Genomic DNA, 26,281 nt, shown 5'->3' with positions numbered 1-26,281 from the left:
GGGCTCGGCTCAGGGGGCCATATGTAATATTATGAGGAATCCAACCTAAGTTGACCATATGCAAGGAAAGTATGTCTCTGCCCCCAAGTTGTTTTGGGGCAGGATCCTATGCCCAGTAATGCTCCGGGCTTACTGTCAACTCTATGCTTAGGAATCACTCCTGGTGGTGCTCAGGAAACCATATGATATGCCAGGGACTGAACCTATGTCAGCTGCGTACAGAGGAAAATGATCTCTTTGGCCCCTTTTTCTGAAGCAAGAATTTGTCAGTGACCTTTTCAAACTAAACACTTACTAGCAAAGAAAAGCTGACAATTTCATTATGGGACTAACTCTAGGATGGAAAGAATTATTCTCAAAACCTGCATTGCTCTGCAGGCCCAATTCAAAGCTCTTCGAGATATTGGAGCAGAAGAACCATCTTTGGATTCCTGAAGCATCTTCCTCTACTGCCCTGGTTTGAATCTGACGCATTCTTTTTTTTTTTTTTTGGATTTTGGGCCACACTTGGTGATGCTCAGAGGTTACTCCTGGCTCTGCGCTCAGAAGTCGCTCCTGGCTTGGGGAACCATATGGGACGCCGGGGGATCGAACCGTGGTCCGTCCTAGGCTAGCGCAGGCAAGGCAGGCACCTTACCTCTAGCGCCACCGCCTGGTCCCAGAATCTGACGCATTCTTAGCTGAGTTGTTAAGTTTATATTTTGTTTGTTTGTTTGTTTTGGGCCACACCTGGCTGTGCTCAGGGGTTACTCCTGTCTTTTTACTCAGAAATCACTCCTGGCAAGCTTAGGGAATGCCATTTGGAATCCCAGGTATCAAACCTAGGTCTGTCCCAAGTTGGCCGCATGCAAGGCAAATGTCCTACTGCTGTGCTATAGCTCCAGTCCAGTTAAGTTTTCTTGCAAAACAAACCATAGCTAATAAACAAGATTTCATAGATTAAAACAAATAAAAACAAAAACAACATTGAAGGAAGTATGGTTATAACCCAGAATCAGAAAGTTCTCTTCTGCAGGAAGAATAAAGACTAATTCAGCACTAAAACCTGCTACCAATTTGGCCATGTCTCTGTCCATCAAACCTCAGAACAGCAATGCTGTGTCCAAGCTACAGAGCCACTTGCTGGAGTTCAAAGCCATTCCTAAGGTGACCAAGTTATTTAACATCCACCTTAGTGATTTATTTTGAACATTGAAAGAGAGCATAGAGCATGGAATGGGTATCAGACACTGTTCTCAGTACTTTTACAGAAAGAGAAAAGCTGACATTACACATATAAAGTTCTTAGCTTATTGGTCACAGAGGAGCTAGAGTTACTGCTAAGAATCTGTGGGTGTGTACACATGTGCAACCTATGCTTAATCCTTCCACTGTAATACCCAGTGGGAGTTAATTAAAATTCAAACTCACCACCCAGAGCAATTTGTCAGGAATAATCAAGGGGCCTCGTCAGTGGCCTCCAGATTTGTTAGATCTCACAGCAGCCTCACTGTTCTGATGATGTTTTTGTATAAAACAAATTAAAATTGCCCTAGGCCAGAGATAGCTCAATGGGTGTGGTGCTTGCCTTGTACAGAGCCAACCTGGTTTGATCCCTGCGCTATATATGTCCCCCAGGCACCTCCAGGAGTGATCCCTGGACAGAGACAAGAGGTGCAGCTCAGGACATGAAGCTCATCACAAAGAGTGATGAGTGCAGTTGCAGAGATGACTACACTGAAAACTATCATAACAATGTGAATGAATGAGGGAAGTAGAAAGCCTGTCTCAAGTACAGGTGTAGGGGGGTGGGGAGGAGGGAGATCTGGGAAATTGGTGGTGGGAATGTTGCACCGGTGAAGGGGGGTGTTATTTACATGACTGTAATCATACAACTATAATCATGTTTGTAATCACGGTGTTTAAATAAAGATAAAAAAAAAAGAGTAAACCCTTAGCACTGCCAGGTGTGACCCAAATCACCTTAGATCTCACACCCCACCCCTGCTTACACACCAAATAAGTAGAACTTCACTGTCACATGGCAAGTTTGAGGATTTCATAGATTGGAGTACACACAGTAATCAGATTTAACTCCGTAAATGAAATGGAACTAACACTAAGTTGATAATCAAGTTTTTGGGTGCTTTGTTTCCCTTCATGTTGACAAAACATTAATTTACTGTCATAGTGCATCTCTTAAGAAAATGTTGCTAATTTTCATGTTTTAAAGAATTTATTCATATTACATTCTTTTCTCAACACTGTACAATGTTTTCTCCAAATCCTGTAAGCTTTTAGAATTGACTCTTCAAGAGGCCACTGCCATCACACTACCTTGAAACTTTCTGTCTCTCTTCCTTCCGGCGCTTCATGCAATTGTACACATACACATATCCCATATACGACCTTTGCCCACTAGAACTTTTCTTCAGATTTCCAAAATAACGTTCCAAACATGATAGCATTATGCGGTCAGTCCAGTTTCCAGCAACAAGTGTGGCATCACTGAAGAACTGATAAAACAGTGCACTCAGGGCTTCTGGAAAAATTGCAAAATATATGCAGGCAAAACTTACACTATAACATATCCAAACATCAGGTAAATATCACAGTGAAAGCCTCACTTACTCACTTACAGTGACACAGTTTACCAAAGAGACACAGGAATGTGTATATTATGTATATATTAGAAACACGATAATACTGTGGAAGAAAAGTGGAGGAGCACAATCAGTTTGTGAAAAACAAACAAACAAACAAACAAACAAGTAACACAGTACACACCAGCCACCATTACTGAAGCAGAATGGATTTGGTAGCAGGAAGGACAAGACTGTAGAAATAACAGCTTTTCAATTAGAAGTGAAAAACTGGGCCCGGAGAGATAGCACAGCGGTGTTTGCCTTGCAAGCAGCCGATCCAGAACCAAAGGTGGTTGGTTCGAATCCCAGTGTCCCATATGGTCCCCCGTGCCTGCCAGGAGCTATTTCTGAGCAGATAGCCAGGAGTAACACCTGAGCACTGCCGGGTGTGGCCAAAAAAAAAAAGTGAAAAACTGATCCTTTTCTGGTTCATAAGCATGATGATGGGGTTTTCACATGTCTATGTGATATGTACCTCCCTTCAATCTTGTTACGACGTTGGCACATGACCCTTCTGACATGAACCGAAGGGAAAAAAAGTGAAAAACTGACAAAAACCAAGACTTTGCAACAAAAACAAAACAACCAATTGAATCCTAATGTTGTAGGTTATCTTCGCATCAGCTGAGAGTCTTTTCACCTCTATCAGAGAATGGTTTTGTCTTAGAGCCCAGAGACAGACTGTGGCAAGAATAGAGGACAGGAGTGACCACCAAGGTTGAAGTGTAACTTGGAACTGCACATGCTACATGTATGTGTTGCTCTGCTTTAACACATCAGTGACAACATTAATGGATCCATTGGAGTGTCTCATTTCCTCATCACCCTCCTCCTCATCAAGGCTAGAGAAACAAAGGAGAATGCTAACATTAAACATACAGCACCACCTGCAGGAAAACAAAAGAAACTAAGCCAAAACCTATGCAGAACATTTTCCAGGAAATCTTTGTAAAATTTAGATGGAATCCTTCAAAGAAAATGATAAATATCCAGCAAGTGAATTAAGACATGGAAATGTGGGGCTGGAGAGATAGCATGGAGCGTTTGCCTTTCATGCAGAAGGATGGTGATTCAAATCCCGGCATCCCATATGGTCTCCTGTGCCTGCCAGGGGCGATTTCTGAGCATGGAGTCAGGAGGAACCCCTGAGCGCTGCCGGGTGTGACACAAAAATCCAAAAACAAAACAAAACAAACAAACAAAAACAAACAAACAAAAAAAAACCAAGACATGGAAATGTAAGAGATGAGGCCAGAGAGATAATAAAGTGGCATTTGGCTCTCACCTGCCAACCTAGGTTAAGTCCCTGGCACTGCAAATGGTCCACCAAGATATACCAGGAGTTATCCCTGACAACAGTCTAGAGTAACTCCTGAACACTGCCATGTATGGCGGCCCCCAAAAATAAAAGAATGCAGGAGGTAACAAATAATGGGAGAGCCACCATACAAAACTTAATGAAGTCAGGAAACCTCAACTAAACAAACAAGTCCAAGATATTTAAAAAGAACTACACATGCATGAGGAATTCTTCACTAAAGATTTAAAGATAAGAAGAATTCCAAACAGAGGGCCTGAGATATAGTTCAACAGTAGAGCACGTAGGTCCAATCTCTGGTATTACACACATACAAAATTCCAAACAGAAAAGCCCAGTGGGGGAAAAAACATGCTGAATAACATTTCATCTGACCTGGAAAACATAACAAGTAGACTCATTTTTCCAGGAGAAAAAGTATTAGAAAGATGGGGCAGGAGAGATAGCATGGAGGTAGGGCATTTGCCTTGCATGCAGAAGGTCGGTGGTTCAAATCCCAGCATCCCATATGGTCCCCCGAGCCTGCCAGGAGCGATTTCTGAGCATAGAGCCAGTAGTAACCCTTGAGAACTGCCAGGTGTGACCCAAAAACCAAAAACCAAAAAAAAAAAAAAAATTAAAAATTAAATTACAGCAATGAAATAGAAGAGGATAAAGAAATAAGATTTAAAAAAAAGAAATAAGATTTAGGGGAAATGGAAATCTACTAGATATATTAGCATCCATTAGAAGGGTAAACATCAGGGGCCAGTGAGGTGGTGCTAGAGGTAAGGTGTCTGCCTCGCAAGCACTAGCCAAGGAAGGACTGCAGTTTGATCCTCCGGCATCCCATATAATCCTCCCATGCCAGGGGCAATATTTGAGCACTTAGCCAGGAGTAACCCCTGAGCATAAAATGGGTGTGGCCCTAAAAACCAAAAAAAAAAAAAAAAGAACAGTAAACATCAGAGTTCTAAGAGTATCAAAAGGTGAAAAGAGAAAATTGGCAGAAAAAAACAGGTGGGATTTTGCACATATTCAAAAAGCTGTTTTGAATATATTTGAATGCATTCTAAGTACACTGTGCCATTCATCATCAACATTTAGTTGCCCAAAATCTGAATAGATGCTTACAGAGGTCATTATCTCATTAAAGCAATCAGTGAAATCAGAAGCAAATTATTGAATCAGATATTATTTTGACATTGTATTGAAAACAAGTGATTAACTGTTACTTCACATAGAATTTGTTGACTTTCAAAAGATGCCTGTTTGGATCAATTTTATATATATTTTGATTCAGTGCTTAAAGTTCTTAATAAAAATGATGGTGCTTCATAAGTCAATTTGATTCAAAAATGATATAACTTACTCAACAAACTGGTTCAATAGATTTAATAACACATAACTAGCTCCAAGGTAATGAGCTAATTAAATAGGTAATTAAATAGGGAGCCTGGATCCAAGCCTGGTTTGGGCCTGAATTTGATTCCCAGCATCCCCTGAGCTTACCAGGACTGATCCCAATGTGCAGAGTCAAGATTAAGTTCTGAGTACCACCATGTATGGCCCCAAGCAAAACAAAACAAAAAAGCAAACTCAAAAACAAACCAAAAACTACCCAAACTCTAAAATGGTAATTTGTGTGTTTAGAGCAAGACTTCTATGCAGCTGAAATTAAGTTTGAGGAGGATTCAGCTAATTTCCAAAGGCATCAACGGTAGAAAAGCTTGAGGAAGACTTGACTATCTAGCATCAGCATTTGGAGGCGCTCCACTCTGACATCAGTCAACTTTTAAGAAATTTTTTAAGTCAATTTTATTTTAAAAAATTCTTAAAATAAACATACCAGATCTATACCTTTTTCAAGTTCAAGCTCCAAAGACTCTCCAAAATAACAAGAGGGTTAAGGCACTTGCCTGTATGTGGCTGAACCATTTGATTTGGAATCACTTATGGCCCCTGATGCCAGGAGAGATCCCAGAGTGCAGAACCAGGAAATTCTACACACTGCCAAGTGGAGCTCAAAACAACAATACGACAATTCCTGACAAAAGAACTGACTCATGTAGCAATAAATGAAAAACAAAGAGTTAAATTCAAGAATGGCTACCAGCAGCTTTGGCTGCAAAAGCAGATTCCCCATGCTTTCTCCTGGATTTTGTGCTATGTAGTATAAAGGTTTAAATGGCATTTCCTCCCTCTATTTAAAGGTATTTGGGTTTACTGCAGTCACGAGTCTACAAACTATAAAAAGAAGCTGACTGCAAAAAGCTAATTGTAGTGATTAAAGAATGCTGTTGCCAATAATAAAGTTGAACATTAAGAAACTGCAAGTGACACCCCAGGTTTATCCTTTCCATCAGGATTATTTTTAATAGTAAAGTTACTGACAACTTTAACTATTATCCTTGACAACCTATTCTGGGCCTAATGTGGATATTACTATAGTTTATTTTTGTTTGTTTGTTTTTGGATCACACCTGGCAGTACTCATGGGTTACCCCTGGTTCTATACATAGGAATTATTCCTAGCAGAGCTCAAGAAACCATATTGAATGTTGGGGATTAAACCTGGGTAGGCCACGTACAAGACAAATGCCTTCCCCATCCCCCATTGCACTATCACTCAGGCCATTGACTTTAATACATAATTTTATATGTTCAAGCTTCAAGGGGTCATATTTACATATTCCTTCCTTCTCTCTTCCTTCTCCTTCCTTCTTTCCTTCCTTCCTTCCTCCTTCCTTCCTCCTTCCTTCCCCCTTTCTTCCTTCCTCCTTCCTTCCTCCTTCCTTCCTTCCTTCCCCCTTCCTTCCTTCCTCCTTCCTTCCTTCCTCCTTCCTTCCTCCTTCCTTTCTTCCTCCTTCCTTCCTTCCTCCTTCCTTCCTTCCTTTCTCTTTCTCTTTCTTTCTTTCTTTCTTTCTTTCTTTCTTTCTTTCTTTCTTTCTTTCTTTCTTTCTTTCTTTCTTTCTTTCTTCTTCTTTCTTTCTTCTTTTTCTTTCTTCTTTCTCTCTTTCTTTCTTTTCTTTTCTTTCTTTTCTTTTCTTTCTTTTCTTTCTTTCTTTCTTTCTTTCTTTCTTTCTTTCTTTCTTTCTTTCTTTCTTTCTTTCTTTCTTTCTTTCTTTCTTTCTTTCTTTCTTCTTTCTTTCTTTCTTTCTTTCTTTCTTTCTTTCTTTCTTTCTTTCTTTCTTTCTTTCTTTCTTTCTTTCTTTCGTGTTTTGGCCACACCCAGCAGCATTCAGGGATTACTCCTGGCTCCGTGCTAAGAAATCACTCCTAGCTGTCTCAGTAGACCAGATGGGATGCCATGGATCAATCCAAGTTGGGTGCATGTGAGTCAAATGCTCACCCTGTTCTGTTATCTGTCCATCCTCAAACTTTCTTTTCTTTTTTTTTTTTTTTGGTTTTTGGGCCACACCCGGTAACGCTCAGGGGTTACTCCTGGCTATGCGCTCAGAAGTTGCTCCTGGCTTGGGGGACCATATGGGACGCCGGGGGATCGAACCACGGTCCGTCCAAGGATAGCGCAGGCAAGGCAGGCACCTTACCTTTAGCGCCACCGCCCGGCCCAATCCTCAAACTTTCTTTACTATGTTGAAAGATGCAGACAGAAATATAGTTACACATATGGGGCCGGAGCGATAGCACAGCAGTAGGGCGTTTGCCTTGAATGCAGTTGACTCAGGACAGACCTGGGTTCGATCCCCTGCATCCCATATGGTCCCCCAAGTCATGAGCGATTTCTGAGCACATAGCCAGGAGTAAAAAAAAAAAAAACCCTGAGCGTCACTGTACACAAATTGGACCTGTCTTCTCCACCAAGCTCCAAAAGAAAATGATGGCTGCCAATACTTGCCAGATATTTTAGTCCTGACTGATACCTATGTGGCAAGGATGAATGAGGCAGGTGGGTAGATTTCCCTTTCTGCATGAACTACAGTATATTAACATCACCCCTTATATTCACAGAAATAACCCAGCTCCTCAACTTAACCTTATTAAACTTCCATTCCATTTTTTATTTATTTCATATTTTTAATTTATTTCATATCTGTAAATCTGGACTGTTCAGACACCTCAATATCTTATAGTAGTATCAGCCCACGTTTCAAATTGACTGTGTCCATCTAAGTTATGATAATTCCATTTGCCTTTGTGTTGTAACAAGCAATATAAAGCAAATTTATTTGTGCCTGCATGGAGTCAGGCTATGATGGTGGATGAGACACTAGTGAAGGGAAAGTCACACTGATGGTGGGTTTGGTGTTTGGAATGACTGTATTATACACAACTGGGTAAAACAAAGGGCTATCATCAAATTAGGGATTTTAATTGTCACACAATTGTTACTCACAGTATCTTTCTATTTACTTAAAGAAAATAGATTTCCAGATGGACTTGGGTAATTTTTTTCTTAAAAAGCCAAATAAATTTGGACACCTCTGTTCTAAAAGCAATAATGTCTATGGTATATGTACATTCCCATATCATTATATATATATATATATTGTGAGTATCCCTGTATATACCACTCACCATTAAGAGCCTACACCCATTAATACTCATTACCATTCCTCACAGCACCCTAGAGGAATTTAATTTAAAATTTTTAAGAGATTTGTAAGATCTGACCTACACCACCACAGTTTGGGAATATGTTTCTTTTTGGACTAATTCTTCAGTGACAAAGAAAGCATAAATCCTTCTCAGAATAAAAAGTGGCAGGTGGAAAATTGCCTAGAAACATCTTGCTAGTCCACATGGTTTTCCTGAATTTAACTTCTTTCCCTCCCCAAGGAGGCAGATCGCACTTGAAACCAAAAAGCTTCCTTGGTAATTTGAGGGAGCAGAAAAGACCATATTGACTGTCCCAGGTACACTCCCAGTCTGCATGCCTGTGAGTAGAGAACTTTGGGGGGCGGGGGTTGGTGACTGTGTGCAGGGCAAGTACTGCTTAGTTCTTACAGAAAGAGATGGAGCTGGAAGATGCAAGCATATAGTTGACTTCAGTATTGTGTGTGTGTGTGTTGTGTTGTGTGTATGTTGTTGGATGTTAAACCTAGGGTCATATACATACAAAGCAAGTGCTCTACTTCTGAGCTGTTCCTAGCCCTGTTCACACCTTTATAATTTGCTTCATCTTTTGAGCAAAAGTAACTTGCTCCAAGTTACTACCAACTCATAACATACTCACAGCAGTAGCACAGCTTGGAGTCTGCCCCAACACAAAGCATCTCTCATTCTCTGCTCAGGAGCACTTGCATCTCTGCATCAAGTTTGAGATTCCCTCTGTGTGCTCTGGCCTCCTCCCCACCTTCTCTGAACAGATATCTGTTCTATGTCCATCTGTGTCTATGTCCCAGAGGAAGGACCCAGTGACTCAGTAACTCTTCTTCATTGGTTAAGAATAAGGAAAATCCAGTCTCTAGAGAGGTGAGAGAAAAGCAGATGCTCTGGAAAGAAAAATGGGGTACTTGGTTTTTAATACCTGTTTTTTCTCCCTTCAGAAATCTGACTGTTTCTAATTCATAGGACACTATTAATATGCTTCATAGATTATTTTTCTTGAGTCAACACTTTCATATTTTAGTCAAAGAGATAAGTAATAGGGCCAAAGAAGATAGTTCAAGGTAGTGGAGCACCTGTGGGAGGCTCTGGTTTCATTCCAGCATTGCATGGTTCCCCCAACCACTGCCAGGTACAAACTCTGAGCCCCAAGCTGGGAATAGTCCTGAGTGCCACCAAATGTAGCCCCAAAGAAATTTAAGATTAAATAAAATAAGTATTAATATATTTGACTTTGTTTTTGAAAAATTAAGAATTATCACATAATGTTATAGTGCAATGTTACAACAGTAAAAATAATAATGGGTTGGAGAGATAATACAGCAGGGAGGAGTGTTTGCCTTGCATGCAGCTGATCTGGGTTTGGTTTCTGGCATTTCATCTGGTCCCAAGCCTGCCAGGAGTATTTCTCAGTGCAGAGCCAGGAGTAACCCCTGAGCGCTGCTGGGTCTGTCCCCCAAATTAAAAATAATAAGTGAACTTATTAAATTAGAAATTATGACTAAATGAAACTAAATAAATGATCTATCTTTTAGAAAAAAGGGAGCATAAGGTCACAAAACTACAATCAGAATTGTACCCCTTACTTAGTTCTGCCAATATTCACTTTCAATCCACCTACCACTTTTGTTATTAAGTCTGAAAGGGATGGAAAAACACTAACAAATTAAAAAGAAATAAAAGAAAATAGGGAAGATCATTAATTCTAATTGAGCTAATCCTCTTATTTTCTGGAAGAAACAGGCCTTTTCAGATAATTTAACCAGAAGTGAAAAATACACTTGTGCCAGAAAGATAAAACAGCAGTAGGGTGCTTATTTTACACAGGCTGACCCAGTTCAATCCTCAGCATATCTCATGATCCTCTGAGCCTGAGAGGAGTAACCCCTGAGCACAGCTTGATGTAGCCCCAAAACAAAAACAAACACAAAGGAATTTAAAAAAAAATTCTCAAAAAAATATCTCAAGGTGTATACTAAAGACAAATAGAAAGAAAAACTAATGGTGAAGATTCCTGTTACTATAGGCAACTTCATCCTATTATTCTTGTACTGTTTCTCACAAAAAGCTAGGCTTATTTCTGAGGCTCATGGAACCCCAAATTCTCCATTTGTTATATCTATATTCTGGAAAATCAGGATTCACCTTGAGCTCCTCTAATACTTCAGTCCTGTCCTCTCTGAGCTTGTTTGAGGACTCTGCTCCCTCCATAGGGAAGTCAGGCATTCAAGAAGTGCTTTAGTAACATTGAGCCTGAGAAATCCATAGGTCAACCCAGGCCTTGCAAAAGATCTTTCTCTTTTATTCACATTTAGCAGTATCATTTCTCCAAAACCATTTGTTAAAAAATTTTCTCATCTAGTTCTTTTATGCATCCTGGGACCAACAACAACAACAACAGCAACAAAAAGCTCTAGCCTAGCTTTTGGTCTACGATTTGTTCAACAAACAAGATCTCCGATTCCAGAGGTCTGACTGAGACAACCGCATCTGAACGGGTCTTCAGGAAACATAATGAAAGACCTTATCCTAGGCTCCACCAACTACAGAAGATGGATTAAAACGACACTGAACCTTTTCGTTTGGTGGCAGCCATCAGTGAGCCAAGATGGGCGCCTACAAGTACATCCAGGAGCTCTGGAGGAAGAAGCAGTCGGACGTGATGCGATTCCTCCTGCGAGTGCGCTGCTGGCAGTACCGCCAGCTCTCGGCCCTGCACCGGGCTCCGCGGCCCACTCGGCCGGATAAGGCGCGCAGGCTGGGCTACAAGGCCAAGCAGGGTTATGTCATCTACCGCATTCGGGTGCGCCGTGGTGGTCGCAAACGGCCCGTGCCCAAGGGGGCGACCTATGGCAAGCCCGTGCATCATGGTGTTAACCAGCTCAAGTTTGCCCGGAGTCTTCAGTCTGTGGCTGAGGAACGAGCTGGACGCCACTGCGGGGCTCTGAGAGTGCTGAATTCTTACTGGGTTGGTGAAGATTCCACATACAAGTTCTTCGAGGTTATCCTCATCGATCCATTCCATAAGGCTATCAGAAGAAATCCCGATACCCAGTGGATCACAAAGCCAGTCCACAAGCACAGGGAGATGCGAGGGCTGACTTCCGCAGGCCGCAAGAGCCGTGGTCTTGGAAAGGGTCACAAGTTCCACCACACTATCGGTGGCTCTCGTCGTGCAGCTTGGAGAAGGCGCAATACTCTCCAGCTCCACCGTTACCGCTAAAAAGTAACATTTGTAAAAGTCTAATAAACAGTTTAGGACAGTCATGTCTGCTTACAGGTGTTCTTTGTTAGTCTGCAGATTATTTCCTGAATGCATTGTCAAATTATGAAAGTTAAGTGCAATAATGTTTGAAGACTGTGATAGGTGTATCCAGTTTCCAGTAAGATGAGTGCTTTTGACTTTGCTTATCTTATTAGAGAGGTAATATCTCCCTATGTTAAAGTGTTTGGTATATTAGGTGTACAATAAATTCTGTAAGAGGAGTGGATTAAGTAGCCCTGTAGATTTGTTGGTGCATGTGAATGAACCTGCAGCTCTATTATAGGGATGATGCAGTGCTAGTTTATTCGCAAGTGGCCTCTTTGGTTTCTTTTAAGTTAGACTTTGCTAGGAAATGTGGAGAATATCCTGGTTATGTGCAAAAGAAAAGAATTAACTGGGACTCGTGTAATACTAAACTTTAGTATTTTGCATGTAACTGCTTTAATAAAAACTTAAAAGCCACCAAAAAAAAAAAAAAAACGACACTGAAGAAGCATAACTGCTAGAACCACAAAGGAAGACTTCATCATAAGCTCCATTACTTGAGTTGCACAGTCACCAAGATCACTAGATACAGAGGTCTGATGTTACCATCCAAGATGAAGCAGAAGTCTTCCATACACCACGAAAGCACCAACAGGAGAGTAAATGATCATGCAAGGAGTCTATAGTTAATCCCATGACAGTATACTTCAGGGGTAGAGAAACCCTGTATCTCCTAGGCCAAGGGAATTCCCTCTACAATATCCCCAATAGTAAATGTGCCTGTGCAGGGGGAAAAAGAAAAGGGGAAAAAAAAAGCACAAAACAATCATTTTTCCACATATTTATTTATCGATTGATCGATTTCTTTTTGACATCTTTATTTTGGTGTAGAGATTGAAGTTGATGTCTCCAATATTATTTTATTTTCTCTTATCTTTCTCTTTCTTTTTGCACTCCAGCATAATTTGATTTCAGAACCCAGACTATTGAGTGGTGCTTGTCCTAATTGCTGTAGTGCTCACTGGGTATTTAATTTGATATTTCTTTCTGTATTGTTGTGGTGTTTCAATTACCTTTTTCACACCCTCTCTCAAACTGAGGCTGAAAGCCTATAGAAGGACTCTGCCCATTTTCAGCGTATTTGACTTCTTTTTTTTTTCTTTTCTTATTTTGTACCCTAATCTATTGCTTTTCTTTCCTTCAAACAAAACCACATAACTCGATTTATCTAGCTCCACCTCTTAAATAGAGGGGGAAACAAGGGAGAGTAACAGGACCAAACAGATATATGACCACTAAAAGTAAGCTAGACAAAGAGGGGACCACCTACTCTAGCAGCCCGGGGGGTGGGGTGATGGAGGGGTATATGGGTTGCAGAAAGGGAACTAGGATGGGGGAAGGACATATTTGGTGATGGATATTCCCCTGATTCAATGTTAATATGTACCTAAGATACTACTGTGAAAGATATGTAAGCCATTATGATAAAAAAAATTGTGTTTTAATCAGAAATGTTCTTTGACTTACATGTATTATTATATTATATTAATTATATTATATGTTATGTTACTATATTATGTTGTGCTAGTTTACCTCAATATGTTAATCAATTTTGTCTCTTGAATAAATTTATACAATAAAAAAACAATACAATACAATGTTGTGATTTTGTTTAAGGGTCACACCTGAGAGTACTCAGATTTGTGCTCAGGGCTCAGGCTTGGGGAAATATATAGGGTGTAAGGATTGAACCTGCATTGGGCACGTACAAGGCAAACTCTCTACCTATTATTCTGTCTCTCTGCCCTGGATTCCTTTATCAGAGATATTCACAAATATGTGACTTTTTTTTTTTTTTTTTTTTGGTTTTTGGGCCACAGGGTTACTCCTGGCTGTCTGCTCAGAAATAGCTCCTGGCAGGCACAGGGACCATATGGGACACTGGGATTCGAACCAACCACCTTTGGTCCTGGATCGGCTGCTTATAAGGCAAACACCGCTGTGCTATCTCTCCGGGCCCAAATATGTGACTTTATTTCGGAATTCTGTGTTCTGTTCCATTGGTCTGTGTGCCTTTTTCACACCATTTTAATGACTATTGCTTTTTAATATTGTTTAAAGTTCTTGTGGGAGAAGTTGTGGTACTTCTATTTTTCTCCCCTTTCTCTCAGAATTGATTTGTGTGTGTTCTTTTGTTTCCAGACAAATATTAGTGTTTGTCCTATTTCCTTGAAAAAGAGTCATTGGGTCTTTGATAGGAAATTTATTAATTTCCTGTAGATTACTTTAGGTAAATTGGCCACTTTAAAAATCTTTATTCTTCTGGAGCCAGAGCAATAGTACAGTAGGTAGAGAGTTTGTCTTTCACAAAGCTGAATGAAGTTAGATTTCTGGCATCCCATATGGTTTCCTGAGTCCCACCAGGAGTGAACCCTGGTCATAGAGTTAGAGTAAACCCTAAGCTCTGCTGGATGAGACACCAAAACCAAATATAAATAGTTATTTTGTTTAAAGTTTGTTCTTGGGGCTGGAACGATAGCACAGTGATTGGGAGATTGCCTTGCACGTGGCCAATTGAGGACAGACCCAGGTTCGATTCCCAGCATCCCATATGGTCCCCTGAGCCTGCCAGGAGCAATCTCTGAGCACAGAGCCAGAAGTAAACCCTGAGGGATATCACTGAGTGTGTTCCCAAAACAAAACAAAAAAGTTTGTGCTTCTAATCTATGCATAGAGCATAGAGATGTCTCCATTTCTTTGTGGTTTTATTTTTTTAATCTTTTAGTAAGTAGTGAGTTACAATTTTCAGTGTAAGGTCTTCCACCTCCTTTTATCTCTGTAGTATAGGAGATCAAACTCAAGCCTCATGCATGCTCTGTGTGCACTTTATCACTGAGTCACAGCCTTGGCCCAGCGGTTATTTTCATAGTTGTATTTGGCTCCCTGTATGTTGGTAAAAAAAAAAAAAAAAAAAAAAAAAAAAAAAAACAACAACAAGAACAACAACAAAAAACCCAGCAACAACAAACAAGAAACAAAACTCAGATGACTTTTCCATCCAATTCTTTGAACAGTTGATGTCTGCTGCCACTTACAAAGAGGGAACATCAATGAATATTTTACTATACTTGATTTGTAATGCTTGAATTAAAGTACCCCAAATACTTAAGTGACTACTTACACACTTTTTGCTTTACATCCACTCTGGAACTTTGAGATGCTAATCAAAAAGTTCCCACTTTTATAAACCTATAATTCAAATACTAACTAATAAATGAATCTTCTTTCATATGTTGGCTATTCTATTAGTAGAATTAAAAGTGTCTGGACCATCAACACTTAATGTAATTGTTTTTGAAAGTGTCTAGAGTTTGTCTTTTTGTTCCTCCGCCATGAAAGTTAGATTCCAATATGGATTCATTACCATATTTCACTGCATAACTGTGGCACCATGTTTTAGAAAAAATTATAGTAATAGATAAAATAAAATAAAATAAAAAGATTAAATTATAAAGTTTTACATCATGACCTGAACCCACTTTTCTGAAAACAATTTTTCCTTTTTTGTCATAAAATCTTCAGTGGTTTTGGTAAAAAATAGTAAAGCCTTTGAGTAAAGTCTTTGAGTCTGGGTCTTTGAGACCCAGGCATGTAGCTCTAACTACCTCATCCAACTCCTTGTAGGCATGTGGTCTTGGGTACAGTTCCAACACCCCCACATGCTGAGTGTGTTCCTGGGAACATTTCTTTTGTTTGTAATCCTAGTGTCACAACAAAAGTCTGTGATCCTGGCAAAGCACAGCTGAAGTTTGTCAGCACCATGACAAAGCATGTGTGGGCCTCGTTCGCTATCATTCAAAATAACAAGAATGAGATGAGGCTAAATAAATAAAAAATAAAATCCAGAAAAATTTCACAATAGACAATAGAAATGAGTTTTGGAAGGACCAGCCTACTATATGAAGCATATCACAAAGATTGGTGAGTGCAGTTAGAAAAATAACTACACTAACAACTATCATGACAGTGGTAGTGAGTGAGAGAAATAGAATGCCTATCTTGAAGATAGGCGGGGGTGGGGGGGAGGAGGGACATTGGGTCATTGGTGATCAGAAGGTCACATTGGTGAAGAGGGGTGTATTTTTTTATGACTGGAACACAACTACAAACATGTTTGTAATAAAGGTGCTTAAAGATATTTTCTTTCAGTTGCTTTATTAGATGTGAGCATGCATATCACATATTTTATACATACATATATATATACAAATTCATACAACTTGTGAGAATATTAGAGCATGAACACGAGATCATCTGGGATCAAGTCTAGGCATTGACACCTGTAAGTCATCTACAAATTGAATTACATCCCTAGCCTCCTTCTTCTCTTCCTTTCTCCTCTTTTCTTTTCTCTTCTTTTCTATTCTTCTTTTTCTTATTTCTCTTCATCTTCTTTCTTCTTCTTTCCCTTCTTTCCCATCTCCTCCACATCCTCCTACTTTCTCCTCCTCCTCATCCTTCCCTTTTCCTTCTCCTCTTTCTCCTCCTCTTTCATTCTTCCTCCAACTCCTCTTATTATTATTCTCTTACTGGGTCTCTGCAACTCCAATGATTCTTATATTGTTTCTGTTGAGTTTATCAAAGACTTCTGTTTTCATCTGTTCACATTCTTTGAATAGTTTTTCCATTGTCTGATTATTTGCTTTAAGATTCTTTTCCAGTCTCTTCTGGAACTGTTCTGCTTTTTTTTTTTTTTTTTTTTTTTTTTTTGGTTTTTGGGTCACACTCGGCAGTGCTCAGGGGTTACTCCTGGCTCCATGCTCAGAAATTGCTCCTGGCAGACACGGGGGACCATATGGGATGCTGGGATTCAAACCAATGACCTTCTGCATGAAAGGCAAACGCCTTACCTCCATGCTCTCTCTCCGGCCCCTGTTCTGCATCTTATCTTCCAGCTCACTGATTCTGTCCTCAGCTGCTGTTATTCTGTTCAAGAGGCTTTCCATTGAGGTTTTCATTTTATCTACCAAGATTTCCAGCCCTGCCATTTCAGATTGGAATTTTCTGATTTTTATCTTAATTGTCTGTTCAGCTCAATCTATGCTTTTTATGAGTTCTATGAATATCCTTCATATTTCTTCTCTAAACACCTTATCTGGGGGCCAGAGAGATAGCGCATCAGTAGAGGTTTGCCTTGCAAGCGGCCAACCCAGGACATAAGGTGGTTCGAATCCCAGCATCCCATATGATCCCCTGAGCCTGCCACGACCATTATGAGCACAGAGCCAGAGTAATCCCTCAGCATTGCCAGGTGGTACCCAAAAGCCAATAAATAAATAAATAAATAAATAAATAAATAAATAAATAAATAAATAAATAAATAAATAAACACCTTATCTGAAAGGATATCTAGCTGGTTGGTACTTTTTGGGTATCAAAAGCTGCCATCTTCATTCTCTATGCATGGTATTGCCCTGCATTGTCTCTCCATTGCCATGCTTGTAGTGTGGTTTTTAATATATGTTGTGGTGGGGTTCATGGGCTAGATGTGCAAGGTCTCAGAGCAAAGCAGAGCAGACACACTCCTCTTAATTGTTGGGACAGCTTACTGGGTGTTGGGCCCTGAAGATAATATGTTTGCTGTTATATTCTGGCTACCTCATGCAGGAAAGTGGCAGGGAGTAAGGCAGCAGTCATTTATAATGGCTCTCTTGTGCCCAAAAACATGACAGGAATAAGCCTCCACCCTTATTGGGCAGGGACAACTTAGTGGGTGTTGGGCCCTGAAGAGATTATGTTCACTGTCGTCTTCTTGACTGTTTCACACAGGAAAGTGGCAGGGAGTGAGATAAATAAAGATATTATTAGAAAAAAATTTACAAGAATGAAACCTCAGATTTTTATTGTCTATTGTTTGCTTTTGGCCACACCTCCAGGATTACTTCTGGCTCTATGCTAAAGTGGGACCATCTGGTATGTTGAAGATCAAACCCATGTCATCTGTATGCAAGGTAAGTGCCCTACCTGCTGCACTATCACTCTGCCCCCTCAGATATTATTAACATATTTATTAGTACATATTTAACTATATAATATTTTGAGGCAAGACTAATGAACAACAAAATATCTATACAGCATAATGGACCTAGTAGTCTAGGCTTTTTGGTGATAGAAATTTCTTATTTCTGATAATGGAAACAATTCTCTGACTAGCAAAAAGGACAAAACATTGTTCAGTCTAGTCTCCAAACCTTTAATGAGAATTTTGGCTTATATTTTCTCCCACCTTAATTGTTTTTAAGTAAAGTGGTAGTAAAATAGAACAGGTGGGTTAATAACTACTTTCTGTAACTAATCATCATAATTACAGTTACTACTGAAAAGTTGAAGCTCAGGAAGAAAGACCTCATGAAAATAAGCCAAACCCACACAAAGAAGCCCTCAGCACAAGACAGTCATATTCATGCACGTTACTCACTGGATTTAGCTGAAGAATTTGGGGGGAGCTAATCACTAGGAGACCATTTTTGTCAGCTTGCTGGTAGTTTATTTTCTTTGAGCCTCTGAGCTATATTTAGATAATACTAAATGTGGCAGTGAAGAAGACAGAAAGAAAAACTTTATAACTTTGACTTAGTTGCCAAAGATGTGAGTTTCTGGGTTGTAACTGGAGTGCCCCAGATTGCCCTATCCAGGCCCCATCTCCAGGCAGTCCAATTCACCTTCACTCCAGCCTGGTTGCCTCTTCAGCCTCTACTTCCTTCTAAGGGCTTGAACTTTGAGTAAACCCAACACTCTTTGGACTCTGCTCTCCCAGAAATCGTCCTGGAAATGGGGGAGGAGAGGAAGCTTTGCTCTCCATATTCTCCTCTGTACTTCCTATGCAAGTTCGCAGATTCTAGCAGCTTCACGGAGGCAATGCCAATGCTAGTGCATTCCTGGGTTCCGATTTTTCTTTTCTTTTCTTTTCTTTTCTTTTCTTTTCTTTTCTTTTCTTTCTTTCTCTTTCTTTTTCTTTCTTTTCTTCTCCTTTTCTTTTTTTTTCTTTTTTTTTTGGTTTTTGGGCCACACCCTGTGACGCTCAGGGGTTACTCCTGGCTATGTGCTCAGAAGTTGCTCCTGGCTTCTTGGGGGACCATATGGGACGCCGGGGGATCGAACCGCGGTCTGTCCTAGGCTAGCACAGGCACCTTACCTCCAGCGCCACCGCCCGGCCCCTCTTCTCCTTTTCTTTCTTTTTTCTCTCTTCTTTTTTCTTTCTTTTCTCTTTCTTCTTTTTTCTTTCTTTCTTCTTTCTTTCTTTCTTTTTCTTCTTTCTTTCTTTTTCTTCTTTCTTTCTTTCTTTTTCTTTCTTTCTTTCTTTCTTTCTTTCTCTCTCTCTCTTTCTTTCTTTCTTTCTTCCTTCCTTCCTTCCTTCCTTTCTTTCTTTCTTTCTTTCTTTCTTTCTTTTTCTTTCTTTCTTTCTTTCTCTCTCTCTCTTTCTTTCTTTCTTCCTTCCTTCCTTCCTTCCTTCCTTCCTTCCTTTCTTTCTTTCTTTCTTTCTTTCTTTCTTTCTTTCTTTCTTTCTTTCTTTCTTTCTTTCTTTCTTTCTTTCTTTTTTTCTTGGGGTATCCCTCAGGGGTTACTCCTGGCTCTGCACTCAGAAATTGCTCCTGGCAGGCACGGGGGACCATATGAGATGCCGGGATTCGAACCACCATTCGTCCTAGATTGGCTGCTGTGCTATCTCTCCGGCCCCATGATTTCTAAGTTACTGGACAAAACACAGCAATGAAATGGAGAAGTTATCTACCTATATATACATTTTATATATCAGTATATAAAATGGAATATTATTCAGTCTTAGAAATAGACATTCTGACATTTGCAACCACGGGCAATCACATGGGTAAGCATGGAGGATACCATGTTAGTGCAATAAGCTAGACACAGAAAGAAAAACATGACTTGCAGTCACTTATATGTTAACATTTTTGTTTGTTTTGAGGTTGCACTCAGTGGTGCTCAGGGCTTACTCCCACTCTTTGCTCTGGGGTTACTTCTGGTGAGCTGGGAGCACTGAGAATCTTTGACCATGAAGCTGTGCTAGAGGCTTGGATGTCTGGGCTTCCAGTGAGGCCCAGGAGAGGAGCCCCAGAAGGGAGAAAGGCTGGAATGGACCCCGAGGCACCCTGCTGGTTGTGTGTCTAAATCTGACTGCAATTAGGTAGGGTGGGCAATGGGACAGGTTCAAATCACCTCCCCTCCCTTTGTTGGGCACTCCATGGCTGAACAGTCTCCATCCGTGTGCACCCGGAAGCCATTCCCTTTCACCCTGACCTCTTGCAGATGAGCTCTACATTTCTGCCGCCCTAGCAGTATGGTGGTGGGTGGGGGTCAGAAGGTGAGGGTAAATGTGCAATCATGGGGGTTATGCTGGGTGGAAAGACTTGTCCCTTCACCAACCTCTGGTCTCCTCATGGGCCACAAAAACTTCTGATGAACCCTCTACATCAGGCCCAAACCAGGCCCAGAGCAGCTTTTCTGAAAGGATATTTACTTCAGATATGGGAGAGAACAGACAGGAGTCAGGGACCAAGAATCCCTGAGGGGTTTAGGGCAGATACAGAAGAGGAAGCAACAGGTCTACCTTCCATAGGTTGGGCTCTCACAGTCCTTCCAAAAACAACTCTTTGTGTGGACAGTGTGTATGCTGCTGGCTGTGCCGAGTAAACATAAGAGAAGCTCCAAGGAGACCCGAGAGAGAGAGAGAGAGACAGAGAGAGACAGAGAGACAGAGACAGACAGAGAGAGAGAGAGAGAGAGAGAGAGAGAGAGAGAGAGAGAGAGAGAGAGGTGGACTATGGGTAATGGATGAATAAAGAATGCATCTGTCACAGTGAGAAAGGAAGACTGGATAACAGAGGCTCTTCATACAAGCTGCACAAAAGAAGGGAGGGAAGGAGGAGGGAAGGAAAAAACGCTGAGAGGCTGCTTCCTTATGTGGGAACTGTGAACAAAAATTAGGAATTTGCAGGCATGTGGTACCAGCCTCAGATCACAGAACTCCAAGGAGTGAGCAGCTCTGACATGGACAGAGAGGCTCAGGATCTATGTCCAACTGACATTGAAAGCTGGCTGGAGTAGGAGATCCATAACACATGATCAAACAGGACCTCCCAGAGATTCCCCACAGGCTAGGCTGACTTGTGGACATTAGACATTGCCCAGGTATCCAGAGGGTTCAGTAGATGGAGTCTTAGAGGGGAGAATGAGTGTTCAGGAACATATCATCTCCACAGACCTGGTCTGGATAGAAAACTATGTGGGAGGAAGGCCTGATGGAAAGAGACTCCAACATTCGCTCAAGGTCTTTGGAATAAGGTCTGAAGACAGGGGAGGCCAAAGCAGTGAATACAGAGTAAGGGGGAAAACCCCACTCAGTCACTGAGAGCCCCAGGCTGGATGGACTCTGCTGAAGAGATGTTTGCTGGGAATATAACACATCCTGGTATCAGCTTCCAAACACACACGAGCTTTATCCTATTTTATATAAATGAAGATGTGGCGTAAGAGATAGAGCACATGCTTGTCTCTGTGAGACCTGGAAATCAATTCCCAGCAACAACAACAACAATTACTTTTGTAAGACTTGGCTTACAAACCAGAAATTAACCACAATATCTTTGCTCACTCTTGTGTTGTGGTTTCCTATTACAGTTCTAAAGCAGATCTAAGATACCTTCTGAGTGCTTAAGATATGTTAGTCATAGATTAAAGCTCTTTTTTTTTTTTTTGCAATGCTCCATTTAATCTTAAAAATAAAGATACAAACACACACAGGACTGGAGAGATAGTTCAAGAAATAAGGTCTTGTATGCAGCCACGCCCACATATGATCCTGAGCCCCACCAGGAGTGATCCCTGAACATATAGCCTGGAGTAAACACAGCCAGATGTGAACTAAAAACCAAAGAAATTAAAATTAGAAATACACAACCTAAACTATGATAGCCTTAGGATAAAATATAGCAGTATGATACATGCTATATCATAAGAAGTATGACCAAATCCATTTTAAGATTTAAAAGCTGAGAGTCAGGGGAAATGAGTAACTTTCTCATTAAGTAGTAAGGTGAAGCCCTAGGATCCAAGCATATCCACTCTGAGCTGCATCTCCCCAACTCCTGTAACATCAGAGGGCTTCCCTGGACTGCAGTCATAGAGAAAGTTTTATGAACAGTGTTGGACTTTAAACAAGGGAGAAAATATGTTTAGAGCACACATAAGACCAGTTTTCCTCTAAGAAGTGCTAGTTTGATATCTTTAAGAAGTACCCGCTGCATAGACCTCTGTAGTCTTATTCTGAACTGGTGCCAGTGACCCAGGAGAAAAGCCTTCACTTCCTCCTAGCAATTCTGAGATACTATGCCATGGGGTTTGTATTGAAAAGCATACATTTGCACCTTAGATTCTAGTACCTAGCATCTTAAATGGGCTGTGTCCCCAAACAGGGGTAAATTTTCTTTTAAAACTGTGTTTCAAAATTAAGTATCTCTATGGTTTATGTATCAGTAATATTTATCAGTCTATATATCAGTTTATATCAGTAAATATTTAATTGAGTATCTATTTTATATATTGTTTTATTCCTTTATCTGGTGTAAAAATTATTTTTCTAGGAAAGGGGGTTAGAAGTATAAAAGCTATAAACATACCTGGGCCAGACAAACATCTGAATGACTAAACAGTAATTAAAATATAATTAAAAATAAATGTGATCAATTACATACTCTCTCTCTCTCTCTCTCTCGCTCGCTCGCTCGCTCTCTCGCTCTTCCACCCCCCACCCCCATCAGCAGGTGAAAGTCCATGAGTTTCTAGCCTACTCAGGACTTCTATGGATTTAACAGAAGAAAATGTTAAGTGATGGCTACTGGATGTTTTGTGTAAATAAAAAATTTAATTGGGCTGGAGCAATAGTACAACAGGTAGTGTTGCTTGCCTTGCACACAGCTAATCAAGGTTGAATTCCTAGAATGCCATAGGGTTTCCTGAGCACAGTGCAAAGAGTAAACCCTGAGCACTACTGGGAGTTACATGCCCCACTCCCAATAAAAACCAAACAAGAAAAAATGTACAACAACAGCAACAAAAATAAACCAAATTGACTTTACTGTATTACTATTACTACTTGAAATAAAATACCTTCAGGGCTCCAGTAGCACATGACAATTCAGAGCCAAACTGGAAATGCTCCTTAAAGGTGTCTTGCTTGGGGAGGAATCCTGTATTGTATTTCTGAAACTTAAGCTTCACTTCTTGGCTTTCATTTTTAATCTCTTAAACTCCAGACTCCACCTTCCTTTCTGTTTCATCCATTTTCCCCTGCCAAAGTGAAGCAGTGGTGAAATTGTGAAGGCAACTTTCTGCTTCCCAAAATGAAATATGAGTTGCACTCATATTAATAACGAAACAGAGAACTGCACAATAAATCATTTATAAAGAAACCAGAGACCTTAGTTAAAGCATATTTAATAATTAATCTTATAATAATATTAATAATCAACCAATAGAAATGTCAACTAAGGCCAATAAGAAAAGTAATCTGTGTTTTTCTGACATGGAAACAACTGGGATATTAATTTATAATGGATACATTTTCATAGCTTAAATAATGATTTTCAAATTTTTAGACAGTCTGGGTTCTACAACTGGTGGTACTCAGTTCTTGGCTCTGTACTTAGAGATCACTCATGACAGGGTTCATGACAGGGGATCATTTGTGGTACCAGGGATCAAACCTACGTGAGGTGCTCGCAAGGCAAGCACCCTACTTGCTGTACTGATTCTCTAGCCTTATTTACTTAGTTTTGATTTGATTTAATTTAATTTATTATAGTTTAGGAAGTTATAATAGTTTGCTTTCCTTCAAGTTACCATAAGGAATCTCATATGGACTTTTCAAAGACTATATACTATGTATTATCCTAAGGTTAGTTCTTAGCTAAGCAGGCGAATCTCTCTCCGTCAGATTCCAACATCAAAACCTATAACTGCTTGGAGAATGTTCCTCTGTTCATAGGTCCCCCCAAGTGCTCGAAGTATTCAGGTTAACCTCCCTTACATATGAGCTACAGCCCATTAGCTGGATTCCAGAGCCTTATTTCTGGAAGGGCTGTCTACCTTAGTTCCTCAACTGTACATGGTCATATCCCAATGCAATCCATTAAACCAAATAGGACCTTCCAAACAAGGATTTGAATGTGTGATCAAACAATGGCCCTGTTTTTAAAATGATAGTTTTATATTGAACTCTCACAAATAATTATACGGTTGTTAAAATATAGTATGCTTAAGACTTCTAAAATAAAATCACAGGGGGTGGAAAAGGGCAGTGAGAAAAAACACATAATTTAGAAATATTTGTTTCAATTTATAAATGTAAAGTCTCCTAAGTTCTTGTGGGGTTTTTTATTGCTTTACTTTGGGGGTCATATAGGCTCAAGGGACCATATGAGATACCACAGATTGAACCTGGGTTAGATGCAAGCGAGGTAAGTGCTTTACCTGCTGTACTGTTTCTCTAGTTCCTATTTCCTACATTTTTATGATGTAAATACATATATCTTAAGAAGAAAGTCTCCCTTTCATATCCAGAAAATTCACCCCTTTCATATTCAGAAAATTCAACAGAATAATAATCTAGACCTATAATCCCTAAAGGTTCTTTGGTTCATTCAGTCCCCATTTTCTTGTATTTCGGATTAGCAGTTTTATAAAGTCATGTGCTTTTCTGCTAAATAGCTCTGTATGTTCCAATAGGCTTCAGGAGCAGACTAAAAATCATTAAAATAAAGACAGCAGGGCCAACACCTATGAGTCTATTCTTTGAAGCATCATAAAAGTACCTGATATAGCTCTTCCCTGTGGAGTTCTGGCATAACCATTGTTTAGATACAAACTCTGACACAGTCCCTGGTTATAGAAACTCAAAAGCTTAGAGAAAAGCACCATCTATTGTAGATTATAAAGACACAATGGTGAGTGCTAGTACTGATAATGTTTGAAAGTAAAAGGTCTGATAACAAGTATATTGAAACTGAAAGGGAAATTTGGCTGTTTGTGTGGCATGCAAGATAAAGATAAGTAAAGCCATTTCCAGAAAGTCTTAGGGGCTGGAGTGATAGTACTATAATATAGTTAAGGCATTTACCTTGCACACAGCCAACTCCACAAATGGTTCTGAGCTCCCTGCCAGAGTGACCCCTAAGTCCTGGGTACAAATCAGGTGTGCTTACCCCTAAAAAAGTCTTAGATAAATTAGTATCTACCTGTATAACATTTTATCAGTTCTCAAATATAATACTATGTAATTTGATTCATAAAAGAAATATTTTCATATAAATAACATTGATGTATGTTGATAACCTGTCAAATATTTTTAAGATACTATAATAGATCAAAAGAATAATTTATCTGAGGCTGGAGCAGTGGCGCAAGCAGTAGGGTGTTTGCCTTGCATGCAGCTAACCTAGGACGGACCGCACTTCGATCCCTCAGCATCCCATATGGTCCCCCAAGCCAGGAGCGATTTCTGAGCGCATAGCCAGGAGTAACCCCTGAACATCACTGGGTGTTTCTCAAAAAGAAAAAAAAATAATAACACTGCCTTGCAAGTGCTAGCCAAAGAAGGACCGCGGTTTGATCCCCCAGAGTCCCATATGGTCCCCCAAGCCAGGAGCGATTTCTGAGCGCATAGCCAGGAGTAACCCCTGAACATCACTGGGTGTTTCTCAAAAAGAAAAAAAAATAATAACACTGCCTTGCAAGCGCTAGCCAAAGAAGGACCGCGGTTTGATCCCCCAGCGTCCCATATGGTCCCCCCAACCCAGGGGCAATTTCTGAGTGCTTAGCCAGGAGTAACCTCTGAGCATCAAACGGGTGTGGCCCGAAAAACCAATAATAATAATAATAATAATAATAATAATAATAAAACAATAATAATAAATAAAAGAACAAATTTATCTAGATTAAATAAAATGATCTATATTTTAATACAACTTTAGGTATTGTGTTTCCTTTCAAAACATGGATCAAGAAGAAGATGGATTCAAATTAGACATATAAGCAATGTTGCAGCCAAATCTTAAATAATAAATGAAGTGTAATAATAATCCACTTGAGCTACCAACAAACATTACTAAGAACCATAGCTCTGATAAGTATATGAAACATCATCAGAGTTATTTCATACATATTTTTTAAAATTAGGGCATTTATTTACCTCCAGGAGCTCAAAAGAGTAAGTTAAAAATAAATATCAAACTGATAACATTTTAGTCTTACAAATTTAACTTTACAGTAAAAGAAAAAAATGATTTTTCACTATAGAAGATAAATAAATTTTAAATAAAATTATTTTGGAATTATTCAAAGTTGTTTAACAGTAAAAACAAAATCTGATGTATGTTACCTTAATTTGTTGTAAAAAGTTAACTTCCTACACTTTTCGGGGGGGAAAAAGAGGAAATGGAAGCTTTATAGAAGTGCAGAACTACC

The 26,281-nt window shown here is 39.8% G+C and overlaps 1 protein-coding gene and 1 non-coding gene across 2 annotated transcripts; both read left to right on the top strand.

Moving 5' to 3' along the window:
* The first annotated feature begins 3,040 nt into the window (after positions 1-3,040).
* On the top strand, positions 3,041-3,144 carry LOC126002783 (small nucleolar RNA U13). Its single transcript, XR_007493420.1, has one exon. It is a non-coding gene; the product is annotated as a small nucleolar RNA U13 (small nucleolar RNA).
* Positions 3,145-11,069: 7,925 nt separating this feature from the next.
* On the top strand, positions 11,070-11,757 carry LOC126000950 (60S ribosomal protein L15). The gene has a single exon (XM_049768138.1). It carries the CDS (start codon positions 11,099-11,101, stop codon positions 11,711-11,713), a length of 615 nt encoding a protein of 204 aa, XP_049624095.1. The 5' UTR covers positions 11,070-11,098; the 3' UTR covers positions 11,714-11,757.
* The last annotated feature ends 14,524 nt before the right edge of the window (positions 11,758-26,281 follow it).

The sequence above is a fragment of the Suncus etruscus genome, chromosome 2, assembly GCF_024139225.1.
Source record: "Suncus etruscus isolate mSunEtr1 chromosome 2, mSunEtr1.pri.cur, whole genome shotgun sequence".
Lineage (NCBI taxonomy): Eukaryota > Metazoa > Chordata > Mammalia > Eulipotyphla > Soricidae > Suncus > Suncus etruscus.
This window is presented reverse-complemented; position numbering and strand designations above follow the sequence as displayed.